This window comes from Parus major, chromosome 4, assembly GCF_001522545.3.
Source record: "Parus major isolate Abel chromosome 4, Parus_major1.1, whole genome shotgun sequence".
Taxonomy (NCBI): Eukaryota; Metazoa; Chordata; class Aves; order Passeriformes; family Paridae; genus Parus; species Parus major.
In genome coordinates this window covers 7,289,996-7,310,581 of record NC_031771.1, presented here as the reverse complement: position 1 = coordinate 7,310,581, position 20,586 = coordinate 7,289,996, and the positions used below count along the sequence as shown (strand labels likewise).

At 37.1% G+C, this 20,586-nt stretch overlaps 1 protein-coding gene across 3 annotated transcripts; it reads right to left on the bottom strand.

Annotated features, from left to right (window-relative positions):
• Positions 1-766: 766 nt before the first annotated feature.
• Positions 767-20,580, bottom strand: ABHD18 (abhydrolase domain containing 18). Of its 3 annotated transcripts, none has more exons than XM_015624664.2 (14): positions 20,495-20,580; positions 18,320-18,469; positions 17,382-17,490; positions 14,753-14,837; positions 14,298-14,398; positions 12,503-12,581; positions 12,331-12,415; positions 11,804-11,831; positions 9,811-9,949; positions 7,975-8,064; positions 7,604-7,705; positions 6,340-6,718; positions 4,160-4,322; positions 767-3,528 (listed from the first exon to the last, which is right to left on the bottom strand). In XM_015624664.2, exons 3-14 carry the CDS (start codon positions 17,471-17,473, stop codon positions 3,477-3,479), a joined length of 1,395 nt encoding a protein of 464 aa, XP_015480150.1. In that variant the 5' UTR covers positions 17,474-17,490; positions 18,320-18,469; positions 20,495-20,580; the 3' UTR covers positions 767-3,476. The 3 variants fall into 3 exon arrangements, with proteins under 3 accessions (XP_015480150.1, XP_015480151.1, XP_015480153.1); XM_015624665.3 differs by having other exon boundaries at positions 20,488-20,576; XM_015624667.2 differs by lacking the exons at positions 14,753-14,837; positions 17,382-17,490; positions 18,320-18,469; positions 20,495-20,580 and adding an exon at positions 12,838-12,959 and having other exon boundaries at positions 14,298-14,387.
• Positions 20,581-20,586: the final 6 nt, after the last annotated feature.

Here is a 20,586-nt window from a genome sequence, read left to right as displayed (position 1 = left end):
GGCAGGGAACCTGACGGTCTGAGATAAAGAAACTCCCCTGCCCAACCAATTGCAATTCAGAGTAACATTTTAAAAAAAAATTCCAAAAAAAACCCATAAGACAGAAACAATTAAGATAAAACAAACAAAAACCTGCCTCAAAGTGCTAGCAGCTATCAAGCAAAAGTAGTATTCTGAGGATCCAAGGATTTTCACTTTTCTACTGTTTACAGAGTATCTCCATTACAGGCATTTGACATTCCAGAGGTAAGAAAGAATTCAAGAAGCAAATGTAAATAATAAAATATTCAAGAAGTAAGAAAAAACAGCAAGACTCCATTCCTTCATATAGTGTTTCCTTTCTGCAGACTTTTTGGAGTAATAAAACACAAGTGATCTATCCTTGCTGAAGAAAAAAAAAAATATATATATATACTCCTGAGTGGTTCCTTTTGAGTTATCTGGGGAGTTTTATTGGCCTTGGAGAAAGAATTAGAAACAGCTCCGTTATTAGATATGTCCTGCACTGGCAAGTGTAAAACTGGAATCACAGTGGTATCTTAATTAGCTGATACAAGCTTATTTTCTTTACCAGGTTTCTAGGCATGTAGAAGAACATCAAAGCAACATTGGTGTTTGTTGTGTGAAGCTTTTATCATGTCCTGAAGATTACCCGCTCTCCTCCTGCTACAGCTCTAGTAGGAACAGAAAGGATTACAGGATAACAGTGGGATGCATTTTGAACACCTGTTAACAAGAGAGCGAAAAAACCAAACCTTCACACCTACACGTTTTTAGGACTTTTATTGAAAAAATTTAAAACCAAAAAATTACCAAGGCCAGTTTTACAATAAATTTAAGACATACAGAATGGCTTACCTGTTACACACAAGAAACCTTATTACAATATTTCTCTCATGCAATTCCTGGATTAAAACCACATTCTCATTTAACACCAAAATGGATTATTTATACTTTCTTAGGATTTAACCTTAAAATATGATTTAAAAAGTCGATTTTTCAAGAGTTAAAAACACATACACAGCAAGACTACCCCCTTCACAGACCAGCTCCCTATGTCTGATAACTGGCAGAAACAGACCACTGAGCTCATTTTTCTTTTTTTTTTTTTTTTTTTATTCAAACCTGAGAAATTTCTTAAATAATGCTTACTGGGCTTTCACATTTGGCAACTTCAGTTACTGAGCAAAGTGTGATTCCTTATTCTGGTCAGAAGCCAGTCTTTCACTGCTTGTCCCAAAAGACACTCTCAGAACCAGGAGCAGCATTTGTCCCCAAAGACACTCTCACAGCAGGAGTGCTATTAGCCTAAACATCCTTCTGTGCCCTTTTGGTAAGTCAAACCTTGTTAGCAATACCATCAGGACACCAACCTCAGGATGCAGAGTTCCCATCAGTTGTGTAATTCCCGGTATTGTGCGCTTTGAAAATATTTACTTTGGCATGTTATACTTTGTAGCATAGTTGATTTTTTTTGTGCTTACTCCTGGCCTTTACAAAATCTGTCTTTTCTCTCTTGCATTTATTCAAGCCCTTTCCCTTGCCACCAGTTATCTCCCTTTCTCATAGCTGCAACAGAAGCAGGACACGAAGCACACAATTACATTTAAAATGTGAGAGCTACAAAAGCTGCTGAACAGCGGTCAGTGCTCTGGTAAAGCACTCTTAGTTGATGAATGTGCTTGTAAACACTGTGAATCTTTTAGTACACTAGTCAAGACTTCCATTTTAAATTTGCAAATTTACTAATATTTCATTTCAAACCCTCCAAATATTTGGTGTTTATATGTGCTAGTCACTTCACACTGGCTCCCCATATACAAAACCAACGCTGTCCAAGGAAATGATGAAAAACCGCTTGAAAGAAGCAATTTAACTTCCAACAGAATAGAACCTCTTCTGTATTTTCAGTGAATTTGTATGTTACATCATTTGGGTTATTCAAAATTGCTGCTCTTCTGTTTTATCTGAACACACCTGATTTTCAATTGAACCATGATTTCTTCAGTTACTAGTCCTGTCTACCTGACTAAAATTCAAGAGAATATGTAAACTGAGATTTGTTTGCTCCATACTCTGCCTGCTAAAAACCTTTACAGTAACCATGGAGATCAAAAGTGCTTGGCTGGAAAGGTACAGAAGTCACACATCCTGAGAAATGGCTGGATTTTTTTGTTTGTTTCAGAGTAATCTTGGTTGTGGACTTTACTAAATACTGAAGAGCTTCAGTTTTCAACTTCTCTGCAAATTGGTTTTAAAAGAATGTTATAGGAGAGTACTACAAAAAAAAAAATATGTGGAGAGATACCCACACAGTTGGTACATGACAACCTTTTATTCTACTGTAATTTGTTGGCATTTTTGATCCCAAAAGAGGAAAGAACAGACTTTGGATTATCTTAAATGCATTCAAAATCCAAGTTTCTTTATTTTCCATCTGATTAAAAAAGACAAGTGTTGAAAAACAAGGAGCAAAACTAACTGTTTCAATAACCTTTAGTCTCACATATCTTTTAAATTATACAGTGCAAGTGTATTTTGCATATCAGTGCTGAGTGCACTTTAGAAAGGACATCTGTTGAAGTATTTCCAACAGGTCTTTATAGCACCATATAATCTGCTGTCAGTTTAACTGCTTAGAATTAGCCAGTACTTAGAAAGTAAAATGATAATATTTCTATTTCGTCTATCATTCCATAAAAGAAATCTGAAAGCTTATGTTATACAACTGAATTAATGTAAACAATTAATTACCAGACACTTGATTTTCACTTATTCCAGTTTTGTGAACCTGGCTGATGAATGCTACATGATCCTTCTGTAATGGCACGGTTTAATTCAGTGGCAGGAAAACTTCACGGATGTATTGAATGAAAACGTCTCTCTCTCACTTTCCCTTGAATTGTCAAAGTCTCTCTTTGCAAGATGTGGTGCTGAGCCTTCTGCTAAGGCTCATTTTCAATTCATAATTGAAGAGAAAAGCAGTGACAAACACAAGAGGCTGAGTGCTGGCAAAGCCACGGTACAACACAATAGGAACAGCAAGGCCATGAGGAAGCAAGAGGTAACCGAGGTATCTGTAACAAACCAAAACTACACCAAACACAAGAGAGCAGCTTAGCCTCACAGCACATTTTACATTCTTCCAATACTTGATTGGTCTGTTTTCTACTGACACACGATTCAGAATTTATTCAGAATTGAAGGAACACACAATCTGATTGGACATGAAGTACATGAACCACTCATGCACTGACAAATGCTGCTGTTGTTTTTTCCTCAGGTAATGCTGAAGCAGCTGTGTCAGAATGGCACTGGGTTGAAATGAAAGCAATGCTGGTACTTTACCACTTCTGGTAATTGTTACCTACAACAGTCAGTGACCATCTGCTCAACACTACAAGAGGCTTGTTTTCCAAACATGAGTTCCAGTAAGCTGAATTACAAATGAGATCAGTCTGAATGCATTAGAAAGATCACATGGTGTATTTCTGGAGGAAGCGGTCAAACGCGTCGTAAATCGCTTGTCTGAAACCAGGAAAAGAGAATTTGTATCATTTGGAAAAGGGCAGATGTAAGTGGCATCTTTCCATATATTTACAAATATATCTACAAAGCTATCATCACAATTTCAAAACAGAGTTCAATAAAACTGCGGTATCAGGTGGTATTTTCTCCTTCCTTTATTTCTGGGATCTCTCACTTCAATCTAGTGATATATTTATGTTTCAGGAATGAGTGGGACAGTTTTCCAACTTTAATGCAAGTGAAAACTTAGATGGATTTGGAGTTTTCCACTCAAACACACCAGAGACATGCATAGCTTGAAATTTTTGAGCAACTATTTTAAATAGCCCTGAACTACTGGTTAGCATATATTAACCTGATACAGTGCTATTCTTTTTTGTTGTTCCTTAGACTTCCTAAATGGTGTGTATAGTCTTCCTAATTCCTTGTATTTTAAAATCAACAGCACAAGTATTTAACTTTTTGAAAACTACAGAACTGCACTCATAAAACTGATTCACATAACTGTCTTTAGGAAATCAATGCCTAATATTACTAAGGCACAAATTCATGAAAGTACTACTTATTTACAGTCAAGCTTTCATTTTGATTAAATCTAAAATTTAATTTTAAACTTTTCTGTTCACCTTACCTGAAAAGTCCTTGTTTGAAGAGGTAGGCACTGACATGACCTCCATCCAGATACCTGATTTCACACCCCGGCCAGATCTCCTGGAGGCTGCGCACGCCGGTGCGCGGAATGTACGCATCCTCCTTGGCTTGTACTACTATGATTAAACTTGGGTCAACTGGAACTAAAGGAAAACAAAGCAAAACTTCATTCATCTGTGGTAAGAAATAAAAACACAACAGCAGAGATTTCTGTTGTCAAAACGCTATTTTCACCAAAAAAAATTAAATTATTTGAAGCTTTAATAAAATTACATGTTCTAAAGTCTCCAGCAGAATTTATCTGGTTTTTGATGTTACAGTAGTGAGGCCACCATTGGAAAAACAAACTAACCCTTATCCTTCTCACCCCTAGAGCAGAAATTCCTCAAAGACTTGTAAAGTTGACAAGAGAATTTTTTGTCCTCTCATCAACAAAACTCTAGAGCATTCATGTCAGTTCTTTGAGATCCTTTTTATTGGGCAAAAAGAAGTATGAAATTCAACAAAATAGAAGTTTCATAGATTTTTTTCCCCTCAAGGAGGAAAAAAAGACAACTTTTGATACAAGAGGTCAGTAAGTACAGCCTATGTTCACTTCCTTTTTTGTTTCCCACATGGTTTACTTGCAACATAAAAATCCCAACATATTGTTATACATATTTATTGCTCATAATCAGAACTTCACCAATCAGATTACTAGCAGGAATAACACCAATATGATGTTGAGAAAAATAACACCAAAATTGTTGAACACAGAACATTTCTCCCTTCAAAAAGAAAATATGTGATATGTTAAAGAGTGACCAGCCAAGACATCTGCCAGTGGGGTGTCAAAATAATGTAAACACTTCCTTCTTTCATACTAAATCTTATATAGAGAATATGCTAAGACAAATTTAAGTCTTCCATTCAATTTTCCATGAAATCTGAAAATTAGGCAGATTTCCTGAAGCTCCTCTCTGGCCTCACTCCAAGGATACTCTGGGAGGGGATGCAAAGTCCCCCAGAGAATGACGAAACCTGGGAGACTATTGACACAATGGACTCCATCACTTAGACAAGTGCATCGGGAACACAGATCCTTTTAAGTTCCAAGGAAGGTCAGTGCTTAGCTAAGTGATACCTGGATAAGTCTAGATAAACAAGAAAGTCTGTACATAGAATAAAACTTACAGGCCTTTTCCTGTCTACTGAAATAACTTAAAAAGCTTTAAGGAAAGCACTTCACTGGTTTTCATCACAAAGTATCTCTGGCTAGCAGTGGAAGAATCTACACTAGTGTAGTTTCCTTTTATTGCGTGTTTCCTTTATTTTTAACATTTATTTAAATTTAAAACACTTGAACCAATGGAGTACCAAATGACAGAACTAAGACATGAGGTGGCACGGGGGCTCAGTACCCAGAAAGCTTTGACACTAAATGACAATGCTCTCTAAAGTCAAAGCATGTTGTAGGAGATGCCTTCAGCAGGTTCATGCACAGCCAAACCATGAACTGCCACAAAAGGAATTCCGAGCCCCTACTCCAGCAGAACCTTTTAAGGCGGCTCTAGGAAGCAATCACTTGTTTGCATTGCTGGAAAGGGTTTGTCCTGAACTCCAAGGAATGCTGGACTACAGCTCCCCCTATATGCTATGCCTGTCCTGGGAAACAGTATTCACCAGCCTGCAACAGCCCAGGACCCCCAAAATGTTTTTACTGGCAATATCATTCAAGCCTGGTGTTCAGCTATGCAGGCTACCTTCTATCTGAAGTCAGTATGAGATTTCTGCTTGAAAAATCTTATTAGCAGATTAATTAAGATTAATTAGACCTGGATATTACTCACATCACACAGGCGTTTTGTTCCTTTACATAATACAAATCTGCACTAACTCATATCTGAAAAAAGACACAGCAAGGCAGAGGAGAAAAATGTGCAAAGATACAGAGAGGCAAATTTTTAACTGACTTTGTCATTAGCTGGCCATCAAGAAGGAACAGAAAAATAATTAGGAAATGGAGTAGTAAATAGACACTATGGACTAATGCTCACAATAATTCCATATTTCAGCAAAGGTGCCAGCAACTTTACACTTGGAGAAGGAAGAAAATACCTTTCCCCACACTGTATTTTATTCAGCTTTCCAAAGTGCATATTGAAACAAAGAGATACATACCTGGGAAGTTAGCTACGTGGGTACATTCATCCATTACTCCCTTCATGAACATTAAGGATTCTCTCTGTAAAGTGTCACTCCTTCTCCTTGTATTTATCCTGTGTCCTTGTGGGCTGGTTAAGTTTTTATTGCTACTGCTACTGGTGGAAAAGGTTTGATTTATGCACTGCATTTTAGGAGCATCTTGCATTAAGAGTCTTTCTGAAGAGGCACTTAGAGCACTTCTATTTGTGGCAAAGCTGTGAACAGATTCCTTGGATACAGAGTCATTCAAGGACTCAAAGCTGAATATTCTGGAAGCCACTTCCATGTCCGCCAGACTGTCCACACTGTCAGGGAAGTTCTTCACAAAGTCTTGTCCCATCTTGAAAGAATCCGTCTAAAAAAAGACAACAATTAAGGGTTCTCCCTTAAACCAGTTGGCTAATTTTATTTTGAAGATGAACTCATAATTAAAATAAAAATAAAAAAAAGACACTACCAGCACTGCTCACTTCTATTTTCAGCTTGCAGGTCTTTCAATTAAATCCTGATCATCATAACCTCTTGAGAATTTCATTCTACGTTTCTGTCAGTTTAAAAAATTGCAGGAGGTACTTACATATACAGAAGCTTGTGATATAAATAATTGCTTTTCTTTCTGTATTAAACTCTGAGTTTGTAATTACAGTCATTTAAACTTAAATGATATAATAATAATAATAATAGGAAAATGAACATATGTGACCAGGTCTAATGCTATGTTTAGGACTGGAAAACTGACAGTCTCTAAATACTAGGGAGACACAAGCTGAACATCTTGAAAAATGTTTCTTCTTTTCATTTTGTCTTCTCCAACAGTGTTGCTGGAATGTTTGTGACTTAAAAATGGCAAGTGCCCAAGTAAAAACTATCTGCACACCAGCTCCTCTTCTCCTGCTGTGGGGTATTAGAAAAAGAACTATCACAAAGAAAAGAATCTTAGAGGGGAAAGAAAAAGGCATTTATCAGAATTTTGATTGAATACATTTCATGTTGTAGATTACACTAAGTGTGATCGAAGGAAAAACTTCTAGCAAGAGCTACACTTCAAACTCATTATGCAACCAAAATAATTACTTTTGTGTCTCAGGTTTTTCCTTTAAAGACTAAATTTATCAAAGCATAAAGAAACAATGTTCTAGCTAACAATTGTCTACTTTTAGTGAAAGTAAGAAGAAGTTACATTATTTGCTAGATTTGCACATGTAAATATTAGCAGACAGGTAGAATAAACCATACTTACTCCACAATATTCAAGCATTTGAATGATTTCCTCTTCATACACAGTTTGTGTAAAATACTGTTTCTCCAGCTCCCTCCAGTTCACTGCCTTACTCAGCACACCCTGAGATGATAAATTCAGTACACAAGTAAAACCCAGAGGTCATTCTAAAATAATGATACACACAGGAAATTGACCCGTTCCTCTCCTGATTTTTTCAGTGGAATTGTGTTCCCGGACAGCCCTCAGAATTATTGCAATCAAAGCACAAGCACATATTATAACACAGGACATGGAATCCCACCTCCCTTGTGGCCAGCCCAAACATTTTAACTTATATTTTTGATTACAATCTAATATAGTAACAGAAAATTTTGTGATTTGTTAATTACCGTAGTGAAGACTGCAGAGGCTGTCGACCAGGAAAGACATGGAATCAGTGGCAATGGTTTAGGCCAGTTTGTCACTGCCAGTGAAGCCATCTAGAAGCAAAGACACTTATTACACATTTTGATACTGGATTCACAATATGGTAAAAAGAACTCTCTCATCTTCAAATTCTTTGTTTACATGGTATTTATGAAACATGTGGTGCCAGAGAGTTAAAGACTGTGGCAGCTGGATAGACTTTCACCTATTTAGAAGTTATTATCTGGTCTCCAGTGCTTTTTTGAAAAATAAACATTTCTCTGGAAAGGTTGCTCATTTCAAGGTTGAATGGGATTTGGTTATAAGTGTTCCCAATAGAATATTTACTAAATATTCCATTAATTACAATTACAATTAAATTAATTATATTTGCAATCATTAATTATCATTATAATAATTATAATTATAAAAACAGATACAAGCTATTAATTGTTTAAAATCATAAACTTCTATAACTTCTGTAACTTTCCACCAAGCTCTTGCAAGTTTATTTCAAGGCAAAAGAGGCAATCTATGAGAAGGACTATTTAAAATTCTGTACTTTCAAAATTTGTATAAAGGAAACAAAATTTGAAGAAGTAATTTGCAACGTCAAGCACACTTTTTCTGTCCCTTAAGTTTGAATTATTACTTTTGCAACAGTTCTCAGAACATGTTTTTGTGACTATTCTCTTTATCCCAGAAAAAGCCAGAGCAAGTAAGTTCAATGTACAGAAGTTCACTGAATGCTCTTGACAACTTTTATTTTAGTAATATGAAACACCTCGTGTCTGTTCTAGATGTTCTAATAAATGATTTATGCAACTGAACTATTGCTCTACTCTAATTATTTTTATTAATAAGTTACAAGAACACCACACATCTATGTTCTGATTCTCTCCAGTAGAACTCTCTCCCCTTTAGCAGAACTGAATCAATGCTTACAACCTTCCATTGTAAAACACATCTATATCAACATCACATATCAATTATTTCACAGAAGTTACTGTGAAAAAACTGTGAAAGATTCAGCAGGGTGATGTTGACGTAAACCAAAGGTGCTCTGTACATTTATGACATTTACAGTTCTAAAACTCTGCTTTAGGGGAATATTTTCCTTTTGGGAAACACTACCATTACCAAGATTATTTACTGAGCTCCTAACAAACAAAGGATGTTGTTTTAATAAGCTTTGCACCTGTGTCTAACAGAGCTGTGATAATCTGCAGAGACACAAGCAGTAACATTTTAACTGTATATTAGTCTTTCAAGCATCTTAGTGCTACACTGCTGGTTTAGTTTGAGTACGCACAGTGTCACACAGAAAATGTTATCCATCTCACCACAGAAATCTCTGATCAGTACCAATGATCACTGACACCAAAAGTCACCTCAATTACAACATGCCTACAAAGAAGGGGTATTTCACACAATGCATTAAAACACAAAGGTTTAAGCAAGAAGAAAAGAGGAAAAGAGGGAGAATTAGCAATCGATCAGTGCAGACTTTCTTTCAGCAAACATTTCTGCCCCCAACCCTTGTGGAAAAAAAAACAATTATGTGAGAAGTTTATATTCTTATTAAGCCTGCTGGGAGATGGCTGACAAAGGGCTCTATGATTTGTCAGTACATATTAAGGATTATACTAATTCAGCACAAGAGAACATGAGAATTGCCAACAATTTGTTTCTCATGACTCTAAGTGTTTATTTTAAAGCACTTCTGAGATCAACACTGTAAAACAAATTATTTCCGTATGCTACATAATCAAATGAGAAGTTAAAATAAAAATTACTGAACAGGAGATATAAAAGCTTACATGTCCTCCCATGGATATTCCAGTCATCCCTAGTGGTCCATAGCCTTCTCTCTCTAGCCAGTGCAAAAGAGCTGCCGATTCTAGAATTAGAGCTCCTCCCATCACAAACAGGTCCGAGACATTTTTTAAACATGACCGTCTTTTCTCCCCAGAAAAGGAAAATAGAGGGTTTATTTTCTAAGATTAGACTCTGACAGTTCTTATCATTCTATACATACTTTTATACACAGCTTCATCACAATCCCACAGAAGTCTGGAGCTAGACTCCTGTTGATTCAACAGGAGGAAAAAGCAAGCCCAGATTTTCTGGCACTTGTAATTTTTCATACATATGAGGACTAGAAATAGACACCTGCCTATGCTTTTAGTGTAAAATCACTGACAGCTTGGTCTTTTGGAAACAATTACCAACATTAGCAACTCATTAGTAGCAATATTCTATCCTGTGAAGTTGTCACAGGTATTTTAGAAATAGAATCAAAATGATACAGTCCTAAGCATACCCTATCTCATTTGCAGAAACAAGTATATTTTTTTTTTCTTATTTACCTGTTTTACATCATTGTAAAAATGCACACAACATTTGAAGAGCAATCAGTATGTCAGCTTTGGAAGCACCCATCAGTGTCACTGTAAGACTGAAACTGTAATGTGGGAAGTTTGTCACGGCATTGAGAAATTCAGGCAGTGTACTGCAAAGCGCTAAAACACAGAAGACACACAAAAGGAGTAGAAATCTATTTGGCTGAGCCATCAGAGTGACTCTAAAAATAATAGACCTCTAACCTGGAGAGGGGGACTGAGTATTTTCAGTACCACAGCCAGGTTACAAAAGGCTCCTGGCCTCTCCTGCCAGCATGCCACCATCACATTTGTGACACTCTGAAGCACAAGGACAAAGCTCACTGTGAAGTCACACAGAAATGACAGAAATGAACATAGCTGCTGCAGAGCAGCATTTACAGCCTAATGTAATTCTTTCCTACAGCTTTGTGAGACTCCTCATCCTTCTGCAGCTGCTGTATTTATTGAACACTGTCACCTGTTTCACTGGCACTGTGTAACCCTGTACTGGAGAATGACAATCACCTGTTGGGGTATTAGACTGAGCACTGCCCTGCCTTGAAACAATCCTGACACACTGAACAACTAAGAACAGTCATTTAATTTATTCTTCTGCATCAGATTACCCATAACTGGAAATTAACCTACCAATGGATGTACTTCAGCACGTGCTTTCTCCTGTCACTTTCCTATAATCTTACAAAAAACACCTGTGTCTTCTAGTCACGTTAAATGTCCAAGTTAGGATTATAAAAAGGATTAAAACTCCAACTCATATTTGGACTTTCAGAAATATTGAGAGACTAAAAGCTTTGCCTCAGACACATATCCTGTTTAATTCTGATAATATGTCTGTGGTTTGGAAAATATAAAAAGTAAAAAACCAAGACTGCCTAATTAGGCTTCCAAATTCCAATTTAAGAAACTGACTGAAGAAACAAATCCAATAAAATACTGAATATTGCACAGCATCCTGACTAACAGCTAATCAACACTAGATCTATTCATATGCCTGTAAATCCTTAAAAGATCTCAGAAAAGGAAAATACTAGCAATTATAATGGAAATACGCTATCTGAGGAAAGATTATTCAGAGCTGATTGAAATATAACAGCAGCACTTGTCATGCAGCTGTGAGTCAGGAAAATAAAACAGCCCTGGCTTGTACTGACACAAGATGTTTGCATCTCACTCCATACTGCAAGTTCATCTTGTGCAAACTTTCCCGATCCCCAAGATCTCCTAACACAACACCCAAATCAGTTAAGCAAAGAGCAGATAATTTCACATTGGCAGGTTACTAGTGGTTTCTGAAATGTTTTTTTCTTAATAAGCTACCAAAGTTTAGACAACTTTCAGCTTGAAAGAGAAAAAAAAGAAAAGCGGTATCAAAAAAATTGGTATCTATAAATGTAACAGGAATACTTACAATTGATCCTTAGGTTTTCTACAGCCATGTAAAAGACTCCAGTTAAAGAAAGTTAAAAAAGATTTATCAAAACTGGCCATTTAAAAAAAATATATATTAAATAAATAATATGCATAAATAGCATGAATTAATTGAAATTTAGAACTTAAACTCACAAATTTAAACTGTCACCTAATTAAATTCAACCTGTTTCAATGATGCAGTTTGCAACATTTTGCTTTTGTCAGATGTATGGGTAGGAAAAAAGTGTAACTCGAGAATTTAATGAAACAGAATAATACTGTTATACAAGATGACAGAACAAAACTGAACCGCTTTTTTAAAAACCCACCCAAATCTGAAGTGATAAGAGTAAGTTTCTCAGAAGTTCCCTGAGGTACCATAGAATTGTGTTTCACATAGCAGTCATACTCTCTTTGCTTCTACCCACTGGGTACCAGAAAGCTGGTATTTTACGAGTGTGGTAACTCTTCTACCTCCCAGAGAGGACATTAGGAACAACTACTGTGTTTTCCACAAAAGGATATAGTAAGGATTTTCTAGCAACAGGGAAGCCATACAGGCTTCTTTAATCATCGGCCGCGCCATTAACGTGCGTCTTCTCCAGAAGTGCTAAAGATAGGGTGCACAAACAATATAGGTAAGACAAAATTTGATGATTGAATTTCTCCATAACAATTTTACATTTTACACACTCACATGGTCTCCAGTGCCTGCTAAATGAATGCACACAGGTCTGTGCTTGCCGTTCCATCTTCTGGGTATGATGAACTGAAATCTATGAGAAATGAACACCTATTTTAGCAGAGTGAGAATATCTATCAACAAGCTGTATCAAGAGAAATTAATTAAAAAACTAAAACCAAAACAACATAACTATTTGTAACCCCTGCAGGCAAACTGCCAGCAATTCAGCAACATCATTTTTCATGAACACATTCAGCAAACAAAGGAATCTGAAAGTAGGACAGAAGAAAGGCCAAACAAGAAAAGGAGCCAAGATGAAAGATCATGTTCCTAAAAAAAACTACTACCTCATCATCACAATTTAAACTTTGCAGAGTGGAGAAATGCAACTTCAGATAAAGAGCAGCCTAAACAAGCATGTCCAGCTCTCCTAGGCATCATTGCTATTTTTCTCCTGAAGGCACAACAGCTGAAATTGAAGATTAAGATGAGCAATAAATAAAAAAAAAATCAAAACCCCAACATATAAACCATGAAATTATTCTATACACTCAATATCATTCAATTAATGTCTTCTGCTGCTACTTATTTACAGTTTAAACTACTGAAAAAAAAAAATCCTTTCTGAGCCACCACAATTTTCCCCACAAGATGGAGCACTGTTACCTACGGGAGTGTTACACTTCAGCAAATGCATTCATACCATCTTGAGGGAAATTTGTACAGCTTTTTGAACCTGTCACAATACTGGCCAAAGTAACAATTATCATAACTTGGCTACAAAGCACAACAGAACATAGAAAAGGAAACAGTGAGTACATCATATTTTCCAGTATGGCACTAATTAGTTTGATATTGTTAACAGTTTCTTTCTCTAGCCAGTAGAGAGGTGGAACAGAACTAATTTCATGACTATCAGCCTTCTTCTCACATCCCTTAATTTTACATGTTTGAGCACACATATATAAATACCAACCAGTATTACTGACAAAATTTACAACTTCCATATCAACTTGAGCTGACAAACTTTTGTTTGTGCTATTAAACAAAGTCTGGGAAAAAAATTCAGCATGATAGTTCAGCTCAAAACTAAAAGCAAACAGAAATTATGCTCCCTTTGCAAACCCAGTCATCGGCAAAGAAATGTTAGTGTGAAACCAGCATTGTTAGGGAGCCTCCAGTTTTCTGTGAGAATGCTTGTTGTTGTTTTGTTGTTTATTTTTTTTCTGTTTGCCAGGTAAGAAAAGTACCAGTTTCTCTGGCTACAATAAAATAAGCTTGCTATTTTATCACAGACACAAGATTTTTGGATTCAATGGAATGGCTCCTTCAAATACAACACAATATTCTTTGATATAAACAGCTTTTCCTGCTACATATAAAACAGCAACTACTGTTTTTTATTTCCAGCATCCCCCTCATTTGGAAAAAAATAAACCAATAATTCAAAAGACACAGGGTATTCCACAGCTTTATGCAATATGATTTCTAAGCTTAAAAAACCAAAAAACCCAAACAAAACAAAACTAAACTAACAAACAAAAAAAAGCAACCAAAATACCCAAAAAACCAAACAAAAAACCAAAAAACAACAACAAAAAACCACCACCCAACCAAATCAAAAAAGTAATATTTTGGTATTGGATTTTTTATTTAATGCATAGATCGAACTATCACATATCACATGAATAAGATTTTACAGATTGTTTGCATTACAATCAATTAGCTGCACAATAAAACTACTTACATACCATTACTTTACTTCTCTGCAGCACTAATTTCAGAAATACCTCTCGGTTTCTCTTACCTTGCTACAAGAGATTCAACTGGCAGGATACCTGGGACACAATGAGCCAAGGGGGAAATGAAGTGCCCCTCGAGGATTTTACAGTCTGATTGCCCCTCAACCTGCAGAAAAAAATGGGACAATAGAAATAAATATTATGCCAGTCTTTAACCTTTTACAGGAATCAAAGAAAGATGCAATGCTGTCCCATTTTAAATACATTCAGTAACACAGACTAAGTTTTGAACATTTTTTGAGTTTCAACATTTGACATCTCACTGCCCAATTACTGTACTACTGGGAAAAAAAGAAAAAAGCCAGTATCTGTACAGGCACTGCTTTAGTCTCTATTTCCTTCCATTCTCTTCTAGTAGCCTATTAAAGTGGCCTCGTGTTAAGTACCAAGTTATTTCACCTCTATATACCCATAGGAAAATAAATGCAGTTAAATCACATCATCTCTTGCTTTTAAGTACCTTGTCAATGAACACTGGGTAATCTTTCGAAACAAGCGTCTGGCATTTTTCCCTGTTTCCAATAATCTTTCTGAATTCAAATATTCTGTTGAAAGGAAACAAGTAGAGAAGATTCAACTTTTAATCTAAAAAAAAGAAGAGACATATTTTTATAAAATTTCAGGAGCTAAAGTAAGCCACAAACAAAGAAAACTTGTGAAGACAGATTTGCATTTACAGATCAATCAGGCCACCACGGAGCAGGTAGCTATCATAGGATGCTTCTAAGTTAAAAAAAAAGTCTCAAGTACCTTGCTGGGGAACAGAAGGTTAAGGGGCAAATCTGGTTGCTTTCTTCTGCTACTTAAATTGTCTGCAAAGCTACACAGAGTAACTGAAACAAAACTCTTCTCAGAGGTGTACAGTGAGAGGACAGGATTACTGAAGGACATGAACACTTAAAGAGGCAATGGTCGTGTGCTGCAGTGTAAGAAATCCCTCCTGGAACAAAGTGAAAGATTGCTTTCACAGTTAAGCACATGAAAAAATAGCCCAGGGAAACTATAAAAGACCTTCATCCTCAAGGGATGAAGTGCCTTTGAAGTGAATGAAGCGCCAAGTGACTTGAAGAAACGAAGTCAGCTTCATTTTGAACAGGGATTTTGACTTGATGCCCTCAAATTGGCCCTTTCAACCTTAAATAGCTCATAACTTGCTCATTTCTGTGCTCATAAATACAGACTTTACCTGACAAGATAGAAGAGTTTTGAGTGAAAAGCACAGAGGAATGACCTGTTCACCTCCCCAACACCATAGAAAACCCAAAGAATGGAAAAAAATCCAGTTTATCACCGCAGAAGAAATAGCTCTACTTTATAACCTTTGTTTTTCTTATAGAAAACAGCAAGTGCATTAAGTATTTCTGATAAAGTAAGGGTAAAGATGTGAGTGTGGAGGGTAAACTAAACAGAGACGTTTTGACTATAAATCTTCTAAAAATACTGCATTTATGTATTTTTTCTATAGTTAGGTGGATACTGAAGGCTAAATCTTGCCTCTACTGAGGAATTTCAACCTTTGCTAATGAGTTGAGGACAAAGAGTTAGGATATTAACATTCATTACACCAAGGGTGTGCACACAGAATTTCAGATTAGATAGTCTGCCATTCAATCTCAGATAATACCTGAAGTATAAAACATTTACTAACTTAATAATGGAGCTTCACAGTGATGAGTTAACAAACAAAAATAAAAACCCTCCTCCCACAAGCCAGTGTGAGGAGTCAGGAGGAGGTAGTATTCTTCCTTCTTCATCCAGGTGAAGCCAGGCTGCTGGGGAATAGCTCACCTTCATCCAGTCAGGGGCAACACACAGAACAAAACTTTCTCCCCCTTTGCAGACCAGCAAGCTTGCCTCCTGCTTCTCCCACCACTTTTGATCTGGTGGGAGAGGATTTTTTCCCTGAATGAAGAAGGAGGAACTGTAGCTGGTATCTCTGTTACCACCAGCAACACAACCTTAGTGCCATTTGGTGTGGGTGTGATCACCCTCCAGAGCCCAGGCAAGCCTTGCACTGGTGAGCAGTCAGAGGCTCCCTGTATGAAGACACCACTTGCACTGGAGGGAAATGGGACACTGAAACTTCACTGTGTCTCACCAAGAACCCAAAGGTTTTTAAAAGAGAGGGTTTTGATAACATTAAAATATCCCATTTTGGATATACACATGGAATAGAATACAGAAATGCTGCAATCAAAACAAACCCCATCATTGTTGGCTATTTCAATCAAAGGAAAGTCTGTTACTTAAAGAGAAAAAATCAACTGAAAACAGACACACAAAGCAATCCAAGTGCCATTTCCAGATCAAATCTTTCACATGGACTTAAAAACAAAATAAACAAGCTCCCATAAAACTCTACTGCTATCCAGTGCACAAAATTTTATTTCAGTTGTTTTCCAAGTTTTCTTTATTGATTTTCATATACATAAGAGTGAGCTTATTAAATGCAGGTTTATAATTTCCTATTTAAATACTGCACAATACAGAATTTATATAGTCATTTCAATTTTATACTTAAGAAATATAAGTGCTCAGCTTCCAGGTATTAATCTCAATAGGAATTAATAAAAAATAATCAAATGCTTAAAAGCAAATTTATTTTTATTTTTATTTTCAAGACATCTAAAAAGAAAGAGTTTACTACTTTGGGCTGGGACAGAAACTTGTGATTAAATCTTACACTTTCAAAACTAATTAGGAAGTTACAGAAAGATAGCATGTTAAACATGTTAATGTTAAACAGAAACAATTCTTCTCCAGAAATTCATCAAGTTTTGTTTTTAGAAAACACTTCCAGAGATGCTGCTTGACATATGCCATCAGAAAAACACAAGTAAAAATATAGTTGGGAACTCAGGCATTCTCTCAAGAAAAGCCTCTTAGGAAAAAAACTTGAAATCCTTTTAAGACTTCTTTTAAATCCTGTTACTCCCTCGGTATACAAACATATGATTTCTTAAATAGAACCAATTTAAACACTTTTTATATTTTAAATACAAGATAGCAATTACTGTTGCTACTTCAAGGGTTGGGTTTTTCTTTTAATGTAACATATCATTTATGCTTTTACTTTTTAAACAAGTCACCTTTTCAGATCCTCGGGCTTTCCCCATCCTCTGATGAAAAGTTTAGTGAGGAGAAGCTTTCGGTACAAGACATCTAATTTACTTACACCCATTAGCAGCACACTGTCATCTAGGGAAAAAGCAGAGGTAAAAACAAGGCAGTTAAAGTCTGGGAGAGTGGCAAATTCATTGATTTTAACACAAAGTGGTTTCTTGTTCTAATTTCTGCATTAAGGAAAAGCCATCTAATATATTCCAAGAAAATTAACCTTGCTATTCAGGTCAACTCTTTTCATTTAAAGCAAAATATAAAGGCAGTTGATACAACATGCAGGAATTTAAAATGCTAATTAAAACCAGATATTCATGACACCACTGATGATAAGCCAGCTAAAGAGGCACATCAGGGCTACATCCAAACTAGATCTTCAACCAGTCCTAACTGCACTTTACTTGCACTGATCAAACAAAGAGTAATAGCGCTGATTTCTGTCCTCTCAACACAGTTACCATGGCAAAACTCTTCAGAGAATGTGGGCTGTCATAAACACACCTCAGAATGGAAGCTTGAAACAATGTTTGGGTTTAAACCACTAGCAGACTTAATCTCTTCACCTTCTTAATGGAGAGAATGAGAGAGAGAAGGAGTGAGAGAGAAGGAGGAAGAAGGGAGGAAGAGGAGGGAAAGAATGTCATCACTGTCACAGAGAAAGCTTATTTTTGTAATCTTGCCTTTATTGGTGTATTAAACATATATCCTAAACATCGTTTTATCTCTTCTTTTCCAATTCTGCTATTTCTTACAAAGTGATGCTTCTCCCACTCCTTTCTGGAAAGAAACAACACCCCCAAAATCCTTGCCAGGATCATTTATCTTTCAACAAATACACCAGCTCAAATAGAGCTAAATCTAATGAGATTTTAGGCAAGCTCAGTATTATTTTCAAAGCAACACTTACTGAAGTGAAGAGAGAGCCACTGCTGAGCTCTTCCAATGAGGAAGAAAACAACAACCAAACAGTACTAAAAAGGAGAATTTAGATCTGGTTTCTTGGTCAGCAGGATACAGGTTACTCAATTTAAAAATATAGTCCAGGATCTGTGTATACCTAAGAAGATAACAGATTTAATAATCAAACACTTGGTTAGTAAGTTTACTTCAGGAATTTTCTAGCATTTTCAGATCCCTCCATACTAAATGTACTCAATAATCTCATCACACTTCAAAACAGTGTAATTTAATTAATGGGTTTTTTGAAATTTCATTTTCATCCATAAAACTTATTCTGCCAAACTCCAATATGGTCATTTTTAAAAAGAAACTTGTTTGACTATAACAAGTTAAAATTGTGGTCAGATTAACAAAAACATTCATGTACATTTCTAAAAAGCCAATATTTAAGAATCAGTACACAAAAATAAAGAAGAACTCTTTAACACCTAGAATAAATTACTATCAAAACAGAAGTTATAGACACTTGAATTTTAGAACAAGCATGCTAGAAAGCCATGATGACTCTAAGATGGTTCAGCCACTACAGGGTAAAAATAAGTACATTAAATGAGCAGAAAGTCATAGTGGTGATGCTTTATTTTAAAAACACGAAGATGTAGATTTTGCTTTTAGTCCAAAGTCTGGTCTGACAAGCTCTCTGCTGCACCAAGGGAGTGCCAAAACAACTTTCTAGGCAAGGACATTATTTTAATGTAATATTGATTGATGCAAAAGTGTTGTCTCATCCTCTCTTCTGCTTCATTGATGGAATAGAGACTCTGAAATAACTTGGGATATTTCAATTAATCAGAATTAAGATAAAAGCACTACTGGAAAGAGTACAGGAAACACTAAAATAAATTTTTAAAAAAACATTCCTAGTATGTGAAGTATGCTACATAGAACTTCTCAGAAATATCATTGAGATAAAAAATTTGGGAGAATGGCCCCTACTGAATCTCTTTAACAAAACAGCAGGACATGCTTCAGTCACTGCCCATCCATGCCTACATGGCAAAACAATTACAAACACTTTACTGCCAGCAAAGGCAAATCCAAGTGCTGGAGGCTGAAGTTTTATTTAGGGTTATTTATTTTTTAACAGGAGTATTTCAGCAGTGAAGATTTGAAATGCATGAAAGAATCAGGAAAGGCGGTTTCAGAACGAAACTTGATTTCCTCCACTTGATACATCCCGATCTCACTTCGAGACAGGTCAGCTGGAAGCAGTGACCTGATAACGATGCTGTGGAGCTGTGTGACCCAAAAGACAGGATCTGTGTTATGAGTCCTGAATGAATACATTGTTAACACAGAAAGCTTTACAGAACGTGACCTGTGAATGGAAACTGCAAGCAGATACAAAAGCACGCTAAGAAGAAACATAGAATCAGATATATTAATTCCTTCAAAATCCAACACATAAAAGGTCAGCGGTTGCTTTTTATCCGTGCTAACAGCTTCAGTTACAAGAAAAACACCCCTGGAAAGTACACGAGGACTTCACTCAAGGTCCACAGTGTAGATTCTATTCTATACATGGATATGAAAAAGCTCCCACCCAGCAGCCAAACTGAAAAAAACACGGAGTCTCTGTTTTAGAAGGCGGAGTTGTCAACTTCCCTACATTTTCCTCTCTATTTAAAAACCCTCTCTTAAATTAATGCCAGTTCCTTTTCTGATAGAAGAGATGGCTGCTTAGAAATCAAAGAAATCACAAAGAAGTGACGGCAAGGCAGACGCAAGCCCCACAACCAGTCCACAAAACGGGATGGACACGCAGGAGCCGGAGGATAAACAACGGGGCCTAAAGCAGGGCTGCGAGCAGCTCCCTGCAAACCTGACCCGACCAGTCGCAGGGGGCAGGTGGGACCCCCGATCCCAAATCTCTGCCATCCCCCGCTCCAAGCCCGCCCCAGCGGGACCCGGCGCTGCCCCAGCAGGAACAGCCCCCCATGCAGGACACGGCCACCGTGGCCCCTCCGACCCCCCTCAGCTCCCCCCGGCGCCCCGAGCCCGGCCCCGAGGCCGGGCAATGCCGTGAGGGGGAGCAGCTCTGGCAGCGCCACCGCCGCTCCCTAAGCGGGCGCCACGGCCACCCTCGGCCCGGCCCGGCCCACGAAGGTCACCCACCGCTCACCCGAAGCGCTGCCGGTGCTGAGGCACCACATGGGAGGGCAGGAGCGGGAAGCGGAGGAAGAAGAGGAAGAGGAGGAGGAGGAGGAGGAGGAG

Coding starts and splice junctions, on each gene's coding strand:
- ABHD18 (XM_015624664.2), bottom strand. CDS start 17,473: ATGGGTGTAAGTAAATTAGATGTCTTGTACCGAAAGCTTCTCCTCACT. Junction 14,838..17,381: donor AAGCCCGAGGATCTGAAAAG/GTGACTTGTTTA, acceptor TCCTTTCAACAG/AATATTTGAATTCAGAAAGA. Junction 8,065..9,810: donor GAATATCCATGGGAGGACAT/GTAAGCTTTTAT, acceptor CTTTGCTTCTAG/ATGGCTTCACTGGCAGTGAC.